At 37.0% G+C, this 22,575-nt stretch overlaps 2 protein-coding genes across 2 annotated transcripts; one reads left to right on the top strand and one right to left on the bottom strand.

Annotated features, from left to right (window-relative positions):
* Nucleotides 1-1,108: 1,108 nt before the first annotated feature.
* Nucleotides 1,109-15,260, top strand: fam83hb (family with sequence similarity 83 member Hb). The gene is made up of 6 exons (XM_073822000.1): nucleotides 1,109-1,594; nucleotides 4,606-5,075; nucleotides 7,596-7,760; nucleotides 7,840-7,964; nucleotides 8,267-11,021; nucleotides 13,985-15,260. Exons 2-6 carry the CDS (start codon nucleotides 4,626-4,628, stop codon nucleotides 14,003-14,005), a joined length of 3,516 nt encoding a protein of 1,171 aa, XP_073678101.1. The 5' UTR covers nucleotides 1,109-1,594; nucleotides 4,606-4,625; the 3' UTR covers nucleotides 14,006-15,260.
* A 16-nt stretch (nucleotides 15,261-15,276) lies between these two features.
* LOC141289813 (synaptonemal complex central element protein 1) lies at nucleotides 15,277-19,008 on the bottom strand. Its single transcript, XM_073822001.1, has 10 exons — nucleotides 18,878-19,008; nucleotides 18,720-18,767; nucleotides 18,446-18,505; nucleotides 18,289-18,363; nucleotides 18,162-18,209; nucleotides 18,009-18,063; nucleotides 17,661-17,750; nucleotides 16,393-16,456; nucleotides 16,184-16,250; nucleotides 15,277-15,536 (listed from the first exon to the last, which is right to left on the bottom strand). The coding sequence occupies exons 1-10, from the start codon at nucleotides 18,891-18,893 to the stop codon at nucleotides 15,439-15,441; spliced, it is 621 nt and encodes a 206-aa protein (XP_073678102.1). The 5' UTR covers nucleotides 18,894-19,008; the 3' UTR covers nucleotides 15,277-15,438.
* Between the last annotated feature and the right edge of the window lie 3,567 nt (nucleotides 19,009-22,575).

Below are 22,575 nucleotides of genomic sequence, written 5' to 3'. Positions count from 1 at the left end.
AAATCAATTCTTAAATCATCTTAAATGTTCTTAAATTTTCTGTTTTTATTGTTGTGATTATTATTTTTAATTTGTATGATTTTTTAATGCTATTATGATTTTAATTCCTTTTATGTACAGCACTTTGAATTGCCATTGTGTATGAAATGTGCTATATAAATAAACTTGCCTTGCCTATAAGAATCGACTTTTAAACATTTGAGTGGTAGTGTATTAACTTTTTGATATTATTTTGAATAATTTTTTAAAATGTTGATATTATTTCACTGAGGAAGGCACAGTGCTGAAACATTTGATCCATGTGTGCTTTATATAATAAAAAAAATCTACAAATCATTAGGAAGTATACAAGTGAATGTGAATCCTGCTTTTTTAATTTTAATTTTTGATATTTTAAATTTAAAATAACATTAATAATGTACTAAATATGCAAGAGTGTTATTTTAACCACAGCTGCTCAAAAAAAATCAGGTCTATATTAAAAAATGTGTTTTTTTAAAAAGAGAATAGGTGCAGATATTTCTACACATTTTCAATGGTTTAATCATTTTAATGTTGTTTACTATACAAAACCATTGAACCAATGTTGACTATTTAAGACCTTCAGTATATATAAATGAAAATGATAAAAGAAAACAGACATTACTTCTCTTTAAGTAGATTAAAAATTCTGTATATATCATGGGGAAAATTTATTTTAAATAAAATATAATGTCCACCTATTAAATCTAAATATGTATAGATAGAGAAGATATTTAAATAGGCCTAATATTTAATATAATATAATATTTATGGAACAAGAAAAAAGGAAATGATTGGATATTGGATGTTTGTAAAATCCTGTAAAAAAACAAACAAACACATATTAACTTTTATGATTTTAAGATGGCTCGGAAAGTTGTTGTTTAAACAATGTGCACAGCAACTTGTTTTTATGTAATCTTTAGAGACACGTTATGCAATAGAAACAAGGAGTTTAATTTATCTTCTATACCGGGCATACAAAAAACTCAGTGTGATCATAACCTGGGTGCGCCTTTGTCCTGTGAGTTACAATCCACCATCTGTCTGTCTACTCGATATGGAAAGAGGAAGAGAGGGGTGAGCTGGGATATGGAGTGCACTTGTGGAGCTGCACGGAGCACATTTGTACAAGTTTTGTCGGTTATGCAAATACATCAACTGCAACAAAGACTGCCATAAAAGCCATATTCGGCTTTATTCGTACTGTACTCGGCTTTATCGTTGTCAGTTCTGCGGTAATTGTCTCCTGTAGGTGAGCGGTGACGCTGGCGATGGTTGGGAGGAGTTTCACAACTGAAATTTGAAAGGGTTGAGTCGTTCATTACGAACCCGAGTGGTGTGTTATCTTAACGGCGCTGAGACGTTCGGGCGGGCAGGACTCCGCCGAACGCGAACAGGTTTCGCCAGGGCTGGTTTTCGCCTTGAAGCTGAAAAGGACTGGGTGGGGTTTCACCGACACAAGGAATGTACCGCGGATGCGTTCGCTGAACAGGGGGTGAAAATAGCCGACTTTTTCGGGACGGAAAAAAAGTTTCTTTACCGGCGACTGCAAGTAACTCCAAACGTAAAGGTAAGAACGAGCGCAAGTCTCAACTTTCAAAAAGACGAGTCACAAAGAGTGAACGTTGACAGGGCAGAAACTTGGTGTAGAAACTGTTAAGCGAAAGCTATTTTCTTTCTTAGACGTTGTTTACACTTTTATCTGATAGAGATTCGGAATAGTGTACACTCTATATACTATAACAGGTTGTTTAAGGACTTTTAAAGTAAACTTTATAACAATTGAGAATTATATAACTTGTTCGAACAGTCGTTATGAATATGAAGATGGGGTGAAACTTTGACAGCTGTGTGAAAATGATGAGTTTTTTTCATAAACTTTCTAACACTATAAGTACAAGTCTACTATTGATCTTTGAAATGTGATGGTTCAGGGTATTTGCTGCACAGAATTGTTTCTTTGTTATCAAGTAGGACTTTGGTTAGGGATCGGTTCAGGATGTTCTCTCCTTAAAGTGCCACCAATGTCTTGAAACATTGCACAACTCTAAATATTAAATTATGAATCCATATAAATCCATGTACTTGCACTGATTCTTTTTGTGGGTGAGGCCCAGGTAAACTACACCATGAACAGACATGTGTGTTTCTGTTATATTTCATAATTTCCTACATAAGGTTGAGCCTGAGTTATAAGACACATTTTGCACTTGTTGAAACATGAAGTTCTTTTTTTAAGAGATATTACTAAGAGGGTGTTGTTAGTAAATGATCAGTGGCAGAAATGGGAGTTTAGGTAAATCTAGGCTGATTTCCATGTAGGCCTGAGATACAAATATCTAAAACATGTTGGGGGTCTTCTTTAGATCGACAAACATCGGACCTTTAAGGGAATATGCAGTGTCACCTTAGTGTTGGATATGAATTAAGACCAATATTATGGCCGATACCAATAAACCTGTACGTATTTTCATATTATGGCCAATAACTGAAAAAAGTCATTTAAAGAGATAATTCACCCAAAAATGAAAATTCTGTTATTAATTACTGACCCTCATGTCACTCAAACCTGTAAGACCTTCGTTTATCTTCAGAACACAAATTAAGATATTTTTTATTCAATCTGAGAGCTTTCTGTCCCTGCATAGATAGCAAGGGTACTACAACGGACAAGGCCCAGAAAGGTACTAATACTTTTTGTGCATGAAGAAAACAAAAAGAATGACTTTATTCAACAATTCTTCTCCTTCGCGTCACTGTAGACACCATTATTGAGAGTACCATGAGTCGTGTGCACAATCCTCTGCTCGTAAACAGGCACAGCACATGGTACTCTCCATGTTAGCAGAAAACTGACCCAAGAAGAGATCATTGTATAAAGTCATTATTTTTGTTTTCTTTGCACACAAAAAGTATTCTCGCAGTTTCATAAATTTAGGGTTGAACCCCTGATGTCACTTGGACTATTTTAATGATGTCCTTATTACATTTCTGGGCCATGACTATTGGTCGTACCTTTGCTGCCTATGCAGGGTGAGAAAGCTTTTGGATTTCATCAAAAATATCTTTATTTGTTTTCCGAAGACAAACGAATGTCTTACGGGTTTGGAACGCCATGAGGGTAATTAAAGACAGAATGAATATCATATAATGTAATAGAATGTCACAATTAGCCAAATATTCATAAAATAGTCAAGGGTTCGTTTAAAAAAAAAAAGGTTAAAATAATCTCTTTTTGTTGGCTGAAAACACAGACTACCTGTTACATATCAGTCTCACTGTCTATTGTTAAGGTTATCCCAGGAATGTAAAGTATTTTCTGCCTAGGTAATTTTTAGTTATGTTCTTGTCCTTCAATTAAATAAGAATGTATGTACATGAGCGATGTCTGTGCAGACACTCAAAACGTAAAGCTGATTTATGTAACTATTGGCACATGTAGTGTAAACCTGCAGGTATGAAGTTTCTCTGCTCTGGGTTTAATATCATAACACGTCTTTTGGGTTTTCTTCACATCTTGCCATCCATGGTTGCGAAACCAATACAAATAAACTTGAATTATTAGTATTATCAGTCAATCACTGTAGTAGAAGAATCTAATAGAGATTAAAGGCCTAAATAACGTTCAGTCTTGATAAAAAGAGACATTAGCAGTGAAGCAGTGCATTGTCTGGTATTCTTATTTGAATCCACTCCAACATGATTTACTGGTCTGGGTGTCAACTCTCATACGGAAACATGCTGACAGCGTAGCTTTCAGATTAGATTAAAAAAACGATAATAATCAAGGCTATCCACGAGTAGACGCAAATATCTCTCTCTCTCTATAGATACAATCCGATAACATTTCTGTTTGTGAATGTTTAAGAATCTCTTGCACATATGGGTGATTATGTTATATAATGCACATGCTATGAATCAGCCAATGCATGTCTTGGTTAATTTACGACCTGCTCAAAGTCTGATTCTAACATGCATAGTTAACTCAGCGAGTTGCTTTCACAAGCTCATCAGCAAAACACTCCCTTCTTTGATACAGTCACATGTTACTTGAGTTTTTCCCTTTCGGTTGATGTTTTTTTCGCTTCCCCTCTTGCCCACAATGAGTCACTCGCCAACAGGCTGACACTGTTTCCATAGTGATGTCTAAAATACAAACAAATGCACACAAGTACCCACAACCTACAAAAACCTTCATAATGGGGCCTAACCTTGCTAAGGGGTCATTGTCTGGAAGATCACAGAACAGCTAGGAATTTCATATGTACACAGTTTGGAATTTCATATGTACACAGTGAGACAAGCAGCTAGTTTTTAAGCGGGTTGATCTATACTAGCATGCAGTAGTATGTTTTCTGGGTTACTGCTTGGTGAAATACAAATTTAAAACACTAAGTTGGCATGCAGAATTTGTGCTTCCTGGATCCTCTGTATGGTAAATCATAAAAAAAGGTCCAAAATACATTGTGTTAAAAGGCAGTTTACAACAAACACTTGTCTAGTGCTAAAATGTAAACACTTCCTGGAAGAATTATGGAAAACATTTCACATGCTTATTTAGTGAAACATTTTGCTTTTCAGGTTATTTTCCCTGCTTCACCATGGCCCGTCGCTCTCAGAGTTCTTCATTGGGCGACAACCCCCTGGATCCCAATTACTTGCGCCCGCATTACCGAGAAGAATACCGCATGGCTATTGATGCCCTGGTGGAGGAGGACGTTGAGGGCTATTACAACTTTTTACAAAGTGCTAATATAGTTGACTTTTTATCAAGGTCAGAGATTGAACATATTAAAAGAACTGTGCAATCACCACAGAGTGCTGGAAATGTCCCAGAACTGCTATATCGAGAAATAGATGAGGATGGGTCTTCTGACACCTACTGGCCAATGCATTCTGACTTGGATGCACCAGGACTAGACCTTGGCTGGCCTCTGCAGCAACATAGTTTTGTGGACCCCACAGAGGTCACAATGTTGGTCAACCCTGCTGACCCTGAACGGCCCAGCATTAAGGAGCACGCCCGGAGACTCATCAAAGCTGCTCATCAGGTTAGTGCTTTCGAATTTATAAATGACATCTTGGATTTAAGAATATGCTCAGTAAACATTTTCCTCAGCAAAAACATCTAACCTAAAAATATGGTTAAAGTAGGGCTGGGCGATTTGGCCTAAAATCAAAATCTCGATTAATTGAACATTTTAACTCGATTACGATTAATGAACGATTATTTTATTTATTAATAAAATTATATTTAATTATATTTATATAATATTTATTTTTTTGCCCTCATAGTTCACTCACTGACAAGTAGGGATGCACCAAAATGAAAATTCTTGGCCGAAACCGAAAAAGAGGAAACCAAGGCCAAAAACCGAAACACCGAAAGAATTATGCCAATTATTAGTACCATTCCATTTATGGCTATGACTGTGTACTAATCTTACTAGAATCAAGGCATTGCAATTGCATACATTAATATTAAAGTTTCAAAGAATAAATCAATTATATTAATTTAAACAATTATTATCAATCAAGTATTTTATTACTTGACATATACATATATTTTACTGCCTTTGTTTAAATTGTTTAATCGTTTAAATTTTTATAACATCTGGATCCATCACATCATAGACTGTAAAAAAATTCACATTTACAAGTCTACGCGTTTCTCTTCCAGCAGGAGGCGCTGTCAGACTGGTATACAAAGCAGCGCAACAAATGACTTTAAAACGTGCAGCGCTCAGATTTATTCAATGGATAGCCTTTTGAAGTTTCATCATTTCTTGTCTTTCAGTCCCCACATTTAACACCTAAAAAAATCATAATTAATACTTTCTTAACCCCTAATAACACTGCAGTTTTCAATTAAAATTAAGAGCTTTATTTCAAGAACCGATTTTCTGAAACAAACCTTGCACAATATACGTTTCTTTTTATACGTTTCCCACCATATTCAGGGCACAAGGAAAATATTAGGGGACTAAATTAATATCAGCATGTGAAGTATAATCGTCTCTCGTTGTCTCTGAGAGAATGCACGTCAGATGCTGAAAATCAGTTTTCACTTTCATTTTAACATTGCGCAGTTTTCACGTTGCTTGTGTGATCTCCATTGGCTCACCTCCATGGTTTAAAACATAAATATTAATAAAAATACAGTATGAAAAGACATATCTTTAAAATATTGTGACGTAACACTAACGTAAAGCTAATGTTTTTCACTCACTGAAAGCTACATCTGTCTCGATCTCTGCTCTTATCACTGCACACACGACTGCAGACACAACCCCTCTAGAAATTTCGGCAAAACAAGTTTTGCAAATCGCTATCCGTGGGTCTTTCTCAGATATACTGAAAAACGTCCACACCGCAGACGTGTTGCTTCAGACAAGCACGTGCAGGCTGCGGTTTCTGTTTGTGTCAACATACTGTTTCGGTGATAAAAGTCTTTCGGCCGAAAACCGAAAATGCACTTTCAAAGTAGAAAATAAGCACTGTCTTCTAAACGAAATTACTCTTGTATATCCTGTAAATTTTTTAAGCTCTCCATGGACATGTCGGCGGAATAACGTAATGTAACGGAGCGGGGTCACGTGACTCCACACGCGGTACTGTTTTTAAAGGGAAAGTAATCGAAATAATCGACCTGGAAAAATTTGATCGATTATAGGTTCTGAATGTCGATTTCGATTATTTTTCGATTAATCGCCCAGCCCTAGGTTAAAGTGATGTACACTTACAAGAAATTAAGACTATGACCAGCAACTCCCCTGTTATTGCTCATGGAATAAATGAATCATGGCAGACTGCGAATAGGGCATTTCTGCAATGGCTTCAGTAAGTTATCAGCTGGTTCTTTAAAGGATTAGTTTACCAAAAAATGAAAATTCTGTCATTAATTACTCACCATCTTGTCGCTCCAAACCTGTAAGACCTTTATTCATCTTTAGAACACAAATTAAGATATTTCTGATGAAATCCGAGAGCTTTCTGACTCTCCATAGACAGCAAGGGTCCTTCCACATTCACGGTTCAGAAACATTGTATTGACATCATTAAAACAGTCCATGTGACCAGTGGTTCACCCATAATTTTAAAAAGCTATGAGAATACTTTTTGTGGGCAAAGAAAACAAAAATAACTTTATTCAATGATTTCTTCAGTCCTCCGCCATTACAGAGTACCACAACGCATGCATGTGATGTTGCTGACGTAGAACACGCATGCGCCGTGGTACTCTCTGTAATGGCGGAGGACTGTCCTGGGAGAGAAGAAATCATTGAATAAAGTTGTAAATTTGATATCCCAAAATATCTTAATTTGTGTTCTTCGGATGAATGAATGTCTTACAGGTTTAGAGACATGAGGGTGAGTAAATAATCACAGATTTTTGGGTGAACTACCCCTTTTTCTTTCTTACAAACTTGATTTTATGTGAATCAGTATGGAAGTATACTAAATGTGTAAAATAAAGTACTTAATGTCTTGTAACTTGACTAGTTTTAATTATCAACCTTGATGCACAGCTTGAGGTCATTCCATCCATGTTTATTTCCTCTTTCTAACAGGTAATTGCAGTGGTGATGGATATTTTCACTGATGTTGATATATTCTCCGATCTTTTGGACGCCGCAGCACGCCATGTGCCTGTCTACATTCTGCTGGATGAGCAAAACGCCCATCATTTTGTTAACATGGTGGCAAGCTGTAAAGTTAACCTGGATATGATCCATGTAAGTTGCCTTAACATGCCCAAGTTTAAATTTGTACTTTAAGAAAATGCAGGTTTAATGGTGACTTCACTGGTTACAGATGATGCGGGTACGGACAGTGGCAGGCATTACCTATTTCTGCCGCACAGGAAAATCATTTAAAGGTCAAGTGATGGACCGTTTTCTTCTGACAGACTGCAGAGCAGTGATCAGTGGAAACTATAGGTGAGCTCAGTGACATAAGAATTCAACTCTAAGGCTGATGATACACAGGGCAACTTTTTGAGCAATGTTGCTGGGAAAATGTCCGGCAACCAGGTGAGACACAGGGCCCACAACTGATCTAAATTATCCAGATAAAAATTTGTTACCTATTTTCAATAGGAAAGTGCCCAAGCAACACAGCTCAAAAAAAGTTACCCAGCAAAATTGCTCAAAACGTTTTCCTGTGTATCATCAACCTGATGCATGCCCACTTGTATGTGAAACAGATGACACTGAACATATTTTCCTGTCTCTTTCTCCAGCTTTATGTGGTCTTTTGAGAAGATCCACCGCTGCATCGCTCATTTGTTCCTTGGAGAACTAGTTGCCACATTTGATGAGGAGTTTCGTATCTTATTTGCTCAGTCTCAGCCTCTTGTTGTTGAAAATGCCCTTGTACCCATGCCACAAGACAGTACAAGTAGTTACCTGGGCAACCAATTTGGCTTAAAAAGGACTCAGTCACTAAGGAATCCCAGAGGATATCTTCGCCAGCCTGAACTTACGGGTTACCCATTTGGGGATCGTCTTGATTCCATACTGCCTTTTCGAAGGGATGACCCATTCCGCCATACGCTTGAACCAGGTGCAGGTCCTATGCAGGTCACAAAATATGCATCACAGCAATTGAGGATGCAACAGTCATTCTTGGATCCAGGACGCTCAGTGTTAGCCTCCAGGCAGATGGAATTGAATGCCTTTAAGAGGCATAGCTACGCCGAGGGTACCCGTGAGACCTACGCCTCCTCTCGGCAGTACATGAAACAGCGTGTAATGAACAACTTGGAGGAGACGGAATCGCATTACCAACGAGAACAACATTACTATCATAGTGAGGGCATGGGACCGGATTCTGAGCGTGGGCAGTATGACCGGCTTAACTACGGCATGTACCAGACAGATCAACACTCTGAGTCTGCATATCCTCCTGAACTTGAAGCACCAGGGAATCTGAATGTTTTATCCTCTTCTGACCTTAAAAGTGATTCAGAAAAACAATACTCAGGAGGGGGACGCTATGGTACACAAACCAACAATAGGCCTGCTGCAGGACAAGCATATGCATGTCAGAGTTCGCCGACTCAGCCACATCCTCCAGACCACAAGCAGTTGTTCTCCACTGGAGAGCAGGTACGGCAGACCCAGGACCCCAGTGTGAAGCAGGGATTGCGAAGCTGGAGAATCAACTCTTATCTCAGCGCTTATGAAGACGCAGGAGAGGAGGGCCTGCAACAGCCAATGGGCCCAGATGCTTTTGATGAGCCACAACAACAACCTGACAGCAGACTTTATGGCTCAGAGGGACCAGGCCTTCATTTGAGAGAGCGGCCGAATGTCCCAAATAAGCCGAACCTTGATTGGCGGCCACGCTTTGGTAAACCCATCATACAAGATAGGAATCAAGCAAAAGATATTGGCTTTGATCTGGGTCTCACAAGTACTGACACATTAAAGCCAGCCATTTCAGCTTCATCACTAGCATCTTCAACAGACACTGATCCAGAACAGAGGGAACCAAGGGAAATCAGCATTACCAAGCACGACTCATTCCGATCTCGAATTAACCCAATGCTGCAAAGGAGCTCGAGACTAAGGTCTTCTTTAATATTTAGCTCCTCAAAGCTGGAGCAACATAGCTCCACACAAGCTAAGTCTGGTGGGGAGATACAAGAAGATAAAGATGAGAGTGAGCCTGTTCGATACTCATCCATTGTGGCAGAGATTCTGGAGAAGAGGAGATCACTGTCAAGAGAGCCGTTTGATTGGAATAAGCATAAAAAAGCAGATGAAAATGATGGTAAAAATGCATCAATGGGAGACCTGACTACGATCAAAGACGCCAAAGAGGAGCCCATCAAAGAAAAGGAGAAGCCACAGAAACTTGACACCCCTGAACCTGAGAAAAACACAGTTACACAGCCAACAGAGCCTTTGAGATCTCTGCAAACTATGTCTTCCTTAAACATGAATGATCCAGCAAGCAGACTTCAGTACTTCAAAGATTTGGAAGAGAAGAGAAAGAGCTCAAAATTGGAGTTAGAATTGGGTACTAAAAGTCAAGAAGCAGCCATAAAAAAGCCAGACCTCTTCAATACATCAAATAAAGTTCCAAATGTGCTTGTTAGTTCAGAAGAGTCCACTATAAAGACACAAGAGCCATCGATTACATTAAGTGATCCCGTACCACAGCGCCTGGTGATTTCAACAAAACCTTCTGAAGTCTGTGTAGACAGGCCTCTCACAAACAGCAAAACTCTGACAGAGAGCACAGCTGATGCAACTAAGAAAGAGCCCGCAAAGGAACCAACTAAGTCTCTTCGGCCTTTCCCATCACCCAAGTTTTTAAAACCGTTCAAACCCTCTCAATCTTCCCAGCGTCGCATCTCATGCGGTGAGGAGATTCTCACAGATGCGACAGATGCTGAAAAGAGTGAGCTTAAGAAGTCTCGCAGCTTCAGCACATCGGGCATCACCCGTGCAGAGTCCAAAGAAAGCCTGAGCTCCCTTGGCAACTCTGATGGCAAAGATACAAAAGCCCTTGATTTTCTCAAGAAGCAAACACAGAGATTAAAGGGTTTCCTTGGGCCAAAGGGAGAAAAGAAGCACTCTCAAGAGGACAAGTCAATGAAAACAGTCCCAGAGATGCAAGAGGAGCCCTCAGACAAAGAAAAACCGTCTGAATCCATATCATCTTCAACCACAGTAGAGAACAGCAAGCCCAGTGCTAAAGTGACATCACGCTATCAGACCTCAAATGTGATATTCAGCAGCAATCTCAGGGATGATACCAAGGTGATCCTAGAGCAAATCTCAGCAAATAGCCAGAAGAATAGACAGCAGACTGAAGAGTCTGGGAAAGGCGAGGCGGACAATAAAGACGAAGTTTCCAACTCATCCACCCAATTTCAAAACCGGGGCCGGTTCAGCCGAACTCCAGTCAACCCACAGGAGAGGGATAATCTGCTGAAGAGAATAGAAAGCATGCGCAAAGAAAAGAAAGTCTACAGTCGTTTTGAGGTATTTTAACATAACCAAGAAGAGTGATGCTGGGACCAAGAAAGTGTACAGAAGGCAGAGCAAAGTCTGATTAGATCAATCACATGAGATCATTGTACAATATTTGTGGTGAACTTATATTTTATTTCTGCTTATATATGAAGTATATCAATTCTGAGCAAATGTAGCATTTAAAAGGGTTGTTCACCCAAAAATTAAAATTCTGTGAGTAATTACTCAGCTTCATGTCGTTCGAAACCCATAAGACCTTTGTCTATCCTTGAAATACAAATTAAGATTTTTTTTGATGAAATCCGAGAGCTTTCTGACCTTCCGTAGACAGCAAGGGTCCTACCATTGTCAAGGCACAGAAACGTAGTAAAGATATCGTTTAAGTAGACATCAGTGGTTCAACTGTAAAGTCGTTATTTTGTTTTCTTTGTGCACAAAAAGTATTTTAGTTGCTTCAGAAAATTATGGTTGAACCATTGATGTTACATGGACTATTTTAACAATGTCCTTACTACATTGTTGTCTGTAGATGCTCAGAGAGCTCTCAGATTTCATAATTTGTGTTCTTTTCATTTGTGGGTGAACTGTCCCTTTAATGTCCAGGTATATTTATCAACAAATTATATTTTTACTTTTACATGTTTATTTATTATTTGACTTGACATTCTTTTGTGGAATGCCTAGAATTTAAGAATGTCTTTAAATTAAAAGTTCAACATATGTAAACCTGGACCACAAAACCAGTCATAAGGGTCAATTTTAAGTTGAGATTTATACATCATCTGAAAGCTTAATAACTTTCCATTGATGAATGGTTTGTTAGGATAGGACAGTATTCCACAATCTGGAATCTGAGGGTGCAAAATAATCAAAATATTGAGAAAATCATCTTCAAAGGCACAATATGTAATGTTTGCCGCTAGAGAGCACATATTCAAAACAAACAACGAAACAAAGGCATAGTGTCATGATAACGTGATTGAGTGTGGAATCATGGGAGTTGTTGTCTTCATCCCCACAGCCGATGCAATCCGACAGGACTCGGCAAGAAATCACGTTCATGGATGAGCTAATACACTAAAGTTTAACGTAACTGTAGTATGAAGCAGGGAGGGGCTAAAAGCCGTGGAAGTGAAAAAAGGCCGCTGGAGTGATTGCTAATGTGAGACGATCACACACGGCTTAAAAGCAGCAGAGCTTTTATTATGCCACAGTTATCTGCTTCTTCAAGTCATGCGTATGTGGGGTAAAACAACGCTGTTTATTATACTAGATACATTTGAGTGTTAAAAGTTGTTATAATGCTACTCTATGCGTTTGTCACCTGTCTAATACAACGCATAACAAAATAGTGTTTCCATGTTTTCTAAAAAAATAAAACCAGAAATCGAAGGTATTTGATGTCATTGGCGACGCAATGACACGGTCTGTTACACTACTTAAATTCTTATTTCTCTAGATTTAAACATTCTTGGAAACATTTGGAAGTAATGCAAGTACACAAGTCAACAAAATTTATAACACCATTGTACTGTTTCTTTTATATTTTAATCAAAAAATCTTACATATTGTGCCTTTAAAGTTCTTAGCAATGCATATTACTAATCAATAGGGGTGTGACGAGATCTCGCGAGACTCCGATGTGTCCCGCGAGATCTGACTGGTCTTGCGAGAACGTGGCGATATCATGGCAAAACATTTTGCAGTGTTTACATTAGAGCTGCATGACTAATAGTTATATAAATATCACGATCTCTATTCAAACACCCATGCGATCTTATTCATGAATGACAACGATTCAGCATTGTCTATTACAACTGTTTCACGCTCCACTGACGCCGATGTGAAAGTTAATTGAAGACATTCAAATCTGCATTCTTACTGCTATGGTTTCAGAAAGCAACACAAACAGTCTTTTTAACCACATAATCATCATCATGTCTTTGTTACAGACATTTAAATAACATAAGTACTGGGATAAAAGCTTATAGTTTGGATATAAACACTTATTGTCTACAGTAGCGATCAAAAACGAAAGTATAACACGTATGTAGAGAAACGTTTATTCTCTTCACCAGGAGAGGGCGACAACTGCACGTTTAAAAAAAGTATTTTTCATTGAATTAAACATTCAAGAGATTCCAATAGTGAAAGTCTTTATTAATTGAGACACGGGCTCCTTTATTTTTTTTTTTTTTTCAGACTTAAGCAACGAACATTACTTCAGAACCACTAGTAAATTATGTAGTTTTGTTTAATTTTCTAATCCTTTTTTTTTCTTCAGAATCGTGATCTCCAGTTTACAAAAGACAATTGTTTTTCAGTTTACCCAGAATCATGCAGCATTTTTATTACTGCATATAATTCATTAAAATATAAGTTTAATTTCATAAAGTACAAGTTCATATCAAAATGCACCTACATTTTTTTTTTTTTGCATTTTGTGTTTTTTGTTGAATAAAATACTATTGTCCCCTATATATTTCATCGAGGATTTATTTAAAAAAGTAAAAAAAAATCTCGTCTCGTCTCGTTCTCGTGAGCCCAAAATCTCGTCGCGTCTCGTGAGATAAGTGTCTCGTCACACCCCTACTAATCAAGAATTATGTTTTGAGATATTTATGATATTTAAAATACCTTCTTACAACATGATCTTCACTTAATATATAATACTTAATGATTTTTGGCATAAATGAAAAATCTGAAAATTTTCACCCATACTATGTATTGTTGGCTATTGCTACAAATATAACCGTGTTACTTGAGACTGGTTTTGTGGTCCAGGGTTACATATTAATTTAAATATCTGCAATCTATTTATATCAACTCAAATATTTGCAATCTGTTTGTTTTCATTTATGATAGAAATAAATGAAATAGACTATCACAGAATCTCCTGTACTATTTGTTGGTTGATGGATAAGAGATTTTTAGGATGTTTCACTCACATATCTGTCACTCTGCTTCAACAGATGGGGAATAACCTGGGATAAAACATGGAAGAAGGGGCCAATTTTCCTCACAGAGAACTGTAAAGAGAACCTGAAACCATACTAAAAAAAAAGTACCAAACATCTCCTGAGAACAGACACAGAGAAGCAAGTAACCCGCTTCAGATAAAAGTGTCTGCTAAATGACTAGTAATCTACATGGTCCATGGATCTCATATAAACAGACCACAAAAATAGCACAACCTCAAATATGAGGATTCTTGCTGCAGCAGGAGGAATATTCCTCCCTCTGTGCCAATCTGAGCCCACAGATGATTCATGTTGCCCTTATAAGGCATCAGAGCATACCTCATAACAGTAATCAGAACATAGGAACACAAATCAGGCTAAAGGAGGGTTCAAGCTTCAAAAAGCTTTTCCCAGCTTTTTCTATTTCTACTGGACCATAAGTTCTCTATAATGTATATGTACAAGTGTACACAGTTTCCAACTTCCAAAGGAAATTAACGTGTCTGGGCAGATGCTGAGATATGCTACTCTGAAGGCACCAAAACACACCCTCTGATAAGTACACCACACAAATGCCCCAGGACACATCATGCTGAAATTATGCTTTGGTGGTGACTGTGCCAATGGATCACAGGCATAAAGGAAACTGGAGATGCTTGGTTGACAACGATTCTACTTTTGAAGGCAAAGAACAGAAAATATGGAACCTGAAACTATCGGGAGATGACTGGAAAGTATGTAAGGGATGTATAATGAAAGGAGTGAAAGGAGGCCTGTTCATTCATTTTCTTCCACTATCAACAGTGTGCTATCAAGAAAGTGGATTGAAAGCTGAGAAAGTGATATGAGTGGAGCTAAATGAATTTTATTTCACTGGCAATCAGAACTTGCAGTATAATGGTTTTAGACATACTACACACATACATTCCTGCATGAACTGTGCTGTCAGGAGAAACTGTAAAATATTAGGTTGATAAAGATATTCTCAGGACTGGGCTTTTGCCTGTATTTTGTCAATGCAAAATTGAATGAAAAGACAGAACGGTATTACTGAACACCAAAGATTTCCCAGAGTGCCTTCTGGATGTGTCATAGGACTGATTTAAGGAAACTGGAAGCTGATTTAATGTGGAATGTCTGATCTAGAAGAATGATGGATTTGAATTTTGATAAGAGTGTCATCAGTACGTTTTTTGTTTATAAATGCAAATCTTGGGGAATTTAGACTTGTTTACAAACTTTTTTATAATGTATTGTAAATTCTAAATAAACGGTTTAGAAACTTTTATATTCTAGGTACAGAATGATTTGATTGTGGTTTATACCAGTATTTGTTCACACGTATACAGTTAAATTAGAACAACAGAACAAAATGGAAGAGAATACAAGCTGCTACTTTGTAAAATCCAAATTTGTTGGCAGGTATAAGATACTCAGCTCAAGTTCGCAAAATCTGTTTCAGATTTTCAAGGTGCTTTTTCACAAGCGTCCATGTGCATCTCTGCATTCTGGGTGTGGTTTAACCCTTCCAGAAGCTTGGTCAACTGCTCCAACTTCTGTTGCTCTGTAGGATAGACACATAAAACACACAGGAAAGTATCAGATTACTCTAGTGTTTCTCAACCCTGGTCCTGGGTGCCCCTCAGCACTGCACATTTTGTGCGTCTCCCTAATCAAGCACACCTGATTGCACTCATCAGCTTATTAGAAAACATCTCCAGGACCTGAAATGGGTGTGTCAGATAAGGAAGACATACAAAATGTGCAGTGCTGGGGGGCGCCCAGGACCAGGGTTGAGAAACACTGCTCTAGAGGATGATGTTGATCTTTTGTTTAAGGGCTGTCAGACCAATGTTAAGAGTTCAGATATAGGTCCACAGACACTTGGGTATGAGGTTACATTCCTGTGTGATCCCATCAGTACAAGTATTCTAGCCTTAGGAAATTCAGAATAGCATACCACTTTTAATATGTCTGCTTTAACCTTATTCAGCAGTGTAGTATGCTAATATGCTATTCTGAATTCAGCGACTACTTTGTTGACTGGCCAAATGAGTCATTTTGGAAAAATGACTCAACTAATTTGACTTCTACGTCTGAATGAAACCAGATTCACATTAAATGTCAGAGTAAGCACACAATTACACAATGGTTGTACTGGAGAGGACCATAAAAACGAAGCAATGGAACAAAATTAATAATAAAACATACCAGCCTTCGACAGCTGCTCAGTGGTGTACTCTGCAGACTGTATTTCTGCTGGAAGTCTTTGTGGAGTCTGGAAAAATGAAAACAAGGAACATAAAAGCTATTATCAAATGCTATTGTTCTATAATGAATAAAGCAGTTTCCATTTTACAGTTACAAACAAAGAAAGCAGAGTTTTTTTAGTTTAATATCCATTCTCAAAAGCCACTTACAAAGATGTTGGACAGGTTTTTATGCTGCTCCATTAATTGCTGAAGCTGATTCTCAAACTTTATCCTAAAAGTAAATTAGATTATTTAAAAACAGTCTCTCTTAGCAATAAAATATGCTCTTGTGCTGCTGAACTAGTAGGTATCTGCATTTCAGTTTGAATATGGGCATTACAATACAGTTGAGTTCAAAAGTTTACATACACCTTGCCGAATCTGCAAAATGTTAATTATTTTACTAAAATAAGAGGGATCATACAAAATGCTTGTTATTTTTTTTATTTTGTACTGACCTGCATAAGATATTTCACATAAAAGACGTTTACATATAGACCACAAAAGAAAATAATAGCTGAATTTATAAAAATGACCCCATTCAAAAGTTTACATATGCTTGATTCTTAATACAGTGTTGTTACCTGAATGATCCACAGCTGTGTGTGTTTTTTTTAGTTTGTTTAGTTAGGTTGTTCATGAGTCCCTTGTTTGTCCTGAACAGTTAAACTGCCCACGGTTCTTCAGAAAAATCCTTCAGGATCCTTCACAAATTCTTTGGTTTTTCAGCAAAGAAAAATTTCAACCCTTTTCAACAATGACTGTTAAATTTTGAGTCTCTTTTCACACTAAGGACAACTGAGGGACTCACATGCAACTATTACAGAAGGTTCAAATGCTTCAGAAGGAAACACAATGCATTAATAGCCTGGGGGGGGGGGGGGGGGTAAATATAACTTTTGTCTTCTGGGCAAACTTTTGTAATAGTTGCATATGAGTCCCTCAGTTGTCCTCAGTGTAAAAAGATGGATCTCAAAATCATACAGTCATTGTTGGAAAGGGTTCAATTTTTTCTTTGCTGAAAAACCAAAGAATTTGTGGGACCTAATGGACTCATGAACAACTATCATAAGAAAACACAGATGTGGACCATTCAGGTAACAACAAAGTATTAAGAATCAAGTGTATGTCAACTTTTTTACAGGGTCATTTTTTTTTTATAAATTCAACTATTATTTTCTCTTATGGACTATATATAAACATCTTTTATGTGAAATATCATATTCGTGTCAGTACTACATAAAAAATAACATGCATTTTGTATGATCCTGCTTATTCTGGTAAAATAATTAACATTTTGCAGATTCTGTATGTAAATTTTTGACCTCAACTGTATGTTTTGCCAATATATGCAATGCTATTCTAAGAAATGACACAGCATCTCATGTCAATTTCTGATATCTAAAGAGGCAACTGTTAAAATCAACAAGTCATACCGAATCTTTCTGTGCTTTAGTTTGGTCTCCTGGATCTGAAAGCAGTACTGCTTTACTACTTCCTCCTTCTGATGGTTCTGCTCAAGCTGCCTAGAGAGTAAATGAAATAAAATGCCATCTAGTATGTCTCACAAACATTTCTGTTGACATCAAGTAATAAAAATGACAAAACGCTGCTCTCAATGTCATCCTATTTTAATATGATTTGTGCAAGGTATTGAGTGAATACACACCGACCTCACTGACCTGAGACCAAAGCTCAATGTTTAAGTGACTCATGTTGTGATTCACACGTGAGCAGCTCCCATATGAAGTACTGTAGTTCAGTGCGCTTCTAAGTATGCTTACCTTTGTGCCTCTAGCTGGAGGTCCTCACATTTGAGCTGCAGAGATCTGTTTAACTCTTCATGACAAGAGTATTTACATTAACACTGTAACTATATCCAATAATACAGCTTAAATGTAATTTATAGGATCATTGTTTGGTTTAAACTGGAGTACCTTCCTTTTCATTCAGTGTTCCCTCCAACTGTAGGGCTTCAGCAGTTACTGCAACAAAAAACATACTTTGAACTGTTTTACCCTCATTTAAAATCAATGGTACTGAATGAATCTCAACTATACATACATGCATCATCCTCATACTTTCTAGCACATCTGATGAGCATAGTTTCCTTGACTTCATCTTCAAGGCTTTTCTTGGCTGAAATAAATATATTGGTGTAAATTTGTTTTTATTTATAAAACACTCTGATTGACTGATTTAACGTTACAGTTTAACTGACCTTGTTGCAGCTTCCTGAGTTTGATTAACAGCTCTGCTGGTTTCGGCTCTGCCTGCCTGACTATAAAATAGATCAAATGTTTTGTAAGAAACACAAAGGCTTTAAATCCCATTGAGTGGACAGAGATAAAAGATCTGGTTTATGGGTTAGGCCCTCACACTTTATAATGGGGCAAATTGTCAGTTTAGAATGATTAATTTTTAATTTACTTATTTAAAATGAGATGTAATGGAAAATAATTTATATATTAGCTCGTTAATGAGTCGTGCCATACCTGGGCTTTGTGGCGTCTTTATAATATCTTCAATGTTGAACGATGACTCTGTACAAAACAATTTTTAGCAAGCTGAAGTACTCGAAAATCAAACTCAACCTGCTTAGCTGCCAACACCTTTAGACAAAAACAAACCACCAAACAAAACAACAACCCACCAAGTATCACACTCATTACGACGCCAGTTGATAAATAGTAAAAATATATAAATAAATTTGTGAGGTAAATATATTGAGGAGGGTTTTTTCGTTTGTACGCAGTTCTTCAGAAGTCAGTTGGCAGGTCTTCCTTGGCTCGTGCACGTTTAACTGCTGTTCACGCGCATCTGTCGTTTGAACATACTAAATAAATACTACCTTTGGTCTTCTTCTCTGAAACTCGTTTGATTTAAACATCTGTGTAATAGAAATGATGTGATAAATAAAGTTAATTAGTAAATTAATAAATATTGATCTAGCAACAATTACAGAATTTAACCTCACGTAACCGCCGTTTGGTTGTAAATTGTTCATTTGGCGCCATCACCTGGTGAACAAACTGGATTACTCAACACTGCAGCCTTTCTAGAATTGCAAATAAATATTTGGCCTACAAAATGGCTAGTACATTATCACACAATATAGATTACATGTTTGTGAAAACAATTTTATTAAAGAAATAAGAATTTACTGTTAAAACAATCAGTTACAATATACTTTTTTAATATATGTATTAACACTTGAGATAACATGAACTTTAAATTTAATTTTTACAGCCATGACGAAATTAAGAAATACTGTCAAAATGTTCTTGGCTGATTCTAAAAATAATTACTCTTGGTCTAACATCAATACTAACTAATCCATTATGACGCAAAAGAAACAAAACAAAATGAACAATACAACATAATGTTAATGCATGTTGCTTGTTAAGGACAAAAGCACTGTGTTGGAATAAACAGAACTGAACAGTCAACACCGTTGAATCTCTCCCTACAACTTGATCACATTTTCAAAAAAATGAATGGCCCATAACACTGACATTTTTTAAAGGAAAATAAACTTTAACTACATGTGACACTCACTTTTTAAAGCATACATTTGAACCCAAGGCAACATACATTTAACATGTATAACCAAAACAACACTCATTTAGCTTATGAATGTCTATAAACATTTTTTTTTCTCTGAATCTGAAAGGAATCTTTCTTTATATATGCATGTCTGTTTGTGACGTCAGTTGTGACACAGGACATTATACCAGAAACAAAAATATGTTGCTCAGTATTAATTCAAAGTTAATGTTACTGATTGCAAGTTAACAGATATATATATTCTCTGGTTACAAAATCCCTGTAATAGAGAATATTTATGTCTGTTAAGTGAATATGACTATATAATCATTGTCTTTTTGATAGAGGAAGCTAAATTTGGAACATTTGTTTTTACAAATTCTGCATTTATAAAGATGAGTACAAACAATATCTATATATTAAGTAGAAGCCCTTTCAAGTTTTTTGAGCTTTCTAAAATAAGTTTAATATGTCAGTGATGGTTCAGTCCCATCTCTTACCATCTTTAAGACAGCTTGCTGTGTAAAAAAAAAATCTGAAAAATACTGTAATGCTAAAAAAAAAAAAAAAGGAAAAAAACATTTGGACGGAATTATGTTGATAAATTGTTTTACAGCATTTTCTCAAATTGTATTTGTTGCTGCTGCGTCAAAGCTCATACTCATCAATACTGCATGTAACCAGCACACTCATAATAATCTCTTCCATCCATGTTTTGCCTCATCATAACCCACTGATTGTTATCGTAGGACCAGTCCTGCACTGGCCAATTAGCATACGCGACAGCGACCACCTCTTCCACTGGACCACAGTCTATAGGTCTGAGAGAAGGCTCTACATTTTGCATAACTTGAGACTGGTCAAACTGCCCTGAGTATGCATTTGTGAACTGATCCTCATACATACAGCTGTGATCAGACATTTGAAGTTCAGAATGTGTGTTAGTAGCTAAAGGCAGGGGATCATTGTCTGTGCATGTGGTCGCAGGGCTTTGGTCTTCGATCTCAGGCGCCACTGTGGTTGTGTCTCTTAGAGCTGTTCTCTCAATGATGACAGGTCCCTCCTGCAGTGACAGGCTTACCTTAAACACAGGCTCCTTTACTTTGTTTGTACATATTACTTTGTTAGGATGACCCTTCTTCATTTTTTTGGACATCTGATGGGTTGGCGCTTCATCAGGAGGAGCTACACAAGGCCATGCATCAGAAGGGGGCAGCACAGACTCTGCTGGACATTTAAGAGAAGAAAATCATTATCTGGCTGTAACATCCTTAAAACAAAATTCATTTTCTTCAAGAGAAATATTACATAAAATAATAAAACTTTTAGAAAAAGGCACTCAATGTACAACCCCTGGCAAAAATATGCACAATCAAACAAACGAGTAACAAACGGACGTGAACAGGAGTTAATGTGTGACATACTGGCTGAATGAAATGAGATTTACATATAGAAAGGCCAAATGAAAACCAGCATTAACACATATACGAAAGAAAATTAGAGTGGGCTAAAGAGAAGTAGTCAAGAGTGTGGATGACTGGATGAAAGTGATATTCAGTGATGAAACGCAAACCTGCAATGGACAAGGAGATGATGCTGGATCTTTTGTCCTGTGTCGCACTAATCAAATGTATAAAGATGACTGCCTGAACAAAAATGTTCAAATTTCCTAACTCATTTATAATACTGTATTGCATTTCAGGTAAAAGACCAGGGGAAATAGCCATCCTTACCTCAACAGTCAATTCACAGGTTTACACTGGACACTTTTCTCATTTCATCAATAGAAAAGTTTGGTGATCATGTTAGTATGATAATGGACCTTGCCACAGAGCAAAGAGTGTTAAAGCTTTTTGCAGGAAATGTACATCAGCTCAATGAAATGGCCAGCAAACAGTCCGGAACTCAATCCGACTGAAAATGTATAGTGCAAATTGAAACTGGTCCAGGACAAGGCTCCATCTTGCAAAGCTGTCAACCACTATTCAAGAACCAGTTTGATGAAGAATATTGCTTTTAACAAAGTCCTTTTAAGACAAGTCATCTCACTCGGCGGCCATCTTTGAAACGCCTCTCGGGCATCCAAGCAAAGAACTTATACTGACAAGAAGTGAAAGTCAATAGAACGTTCCATTGCAACAGCGCCGCCCAGTAGCAGCCCTACGCTTCCGCCATTTTGGAGTGAAAGCCACTCGGCAGTCCACTACCTTCATGCTGTCGCTATGGCAAATATCAGCTGCTTTGTTTAAAAAAAAAAAAGTACTTTAAAGCTAAAATACATAACCTGAATCATGACAACATTTTTTAATATATTTTTTTTACTCCTTTCCGTTTATTTCTTAAGAATTTTTGTATTATATTAGGCTAGTTCTGTTAATTATTAAACCATAACTCGTTTGTTATTAAAAGGATTTTTGTACGTTTTGTACGTACCCTAACCTTTGTTATTAATGCAATAAAAAATATGACAACACAAAATAACGTATATTATCAAAAACAGACTTTGTCTTGCATTTATTTTTCGCAAAATCTTTGCTCTAGCATTATAAACGCTGAACTAATACCAACATATATAATTAAATTAAGGACATGCATCAAAATATTGGGAATGTTAGACAATAAATATACGACAGGAATATAACAGCTTAACAGTTAACTGTTTTTGCAGTATATTATCTTATATTAATGTCCGTTAAAGCATGACTAAAAACTCCAAAATTATTTAATTATTTAGTTATGAAAGACACAGCAATACATCATGTTCTGTAAGATCATCGATATTTGTAGTGTGATCCATGGGTTTAA

This window comes from Garra rufa, chromosome 17, assembly GCF_049309525.1.
Source record: "Garra rufa chromosome 17, GarRuf1.0, whole genome shotgun sequence".
In the NCBI taxonomy this organism is placed as follows: Eukaryota; Metazoa; Chordata; class Actinopteri; order Cypriniformes; family Cyprinidae; genus Garra; species Garra rufa.
This window is presented reverse-complemented; position numbering and strand designations above follow the sequence as displayed.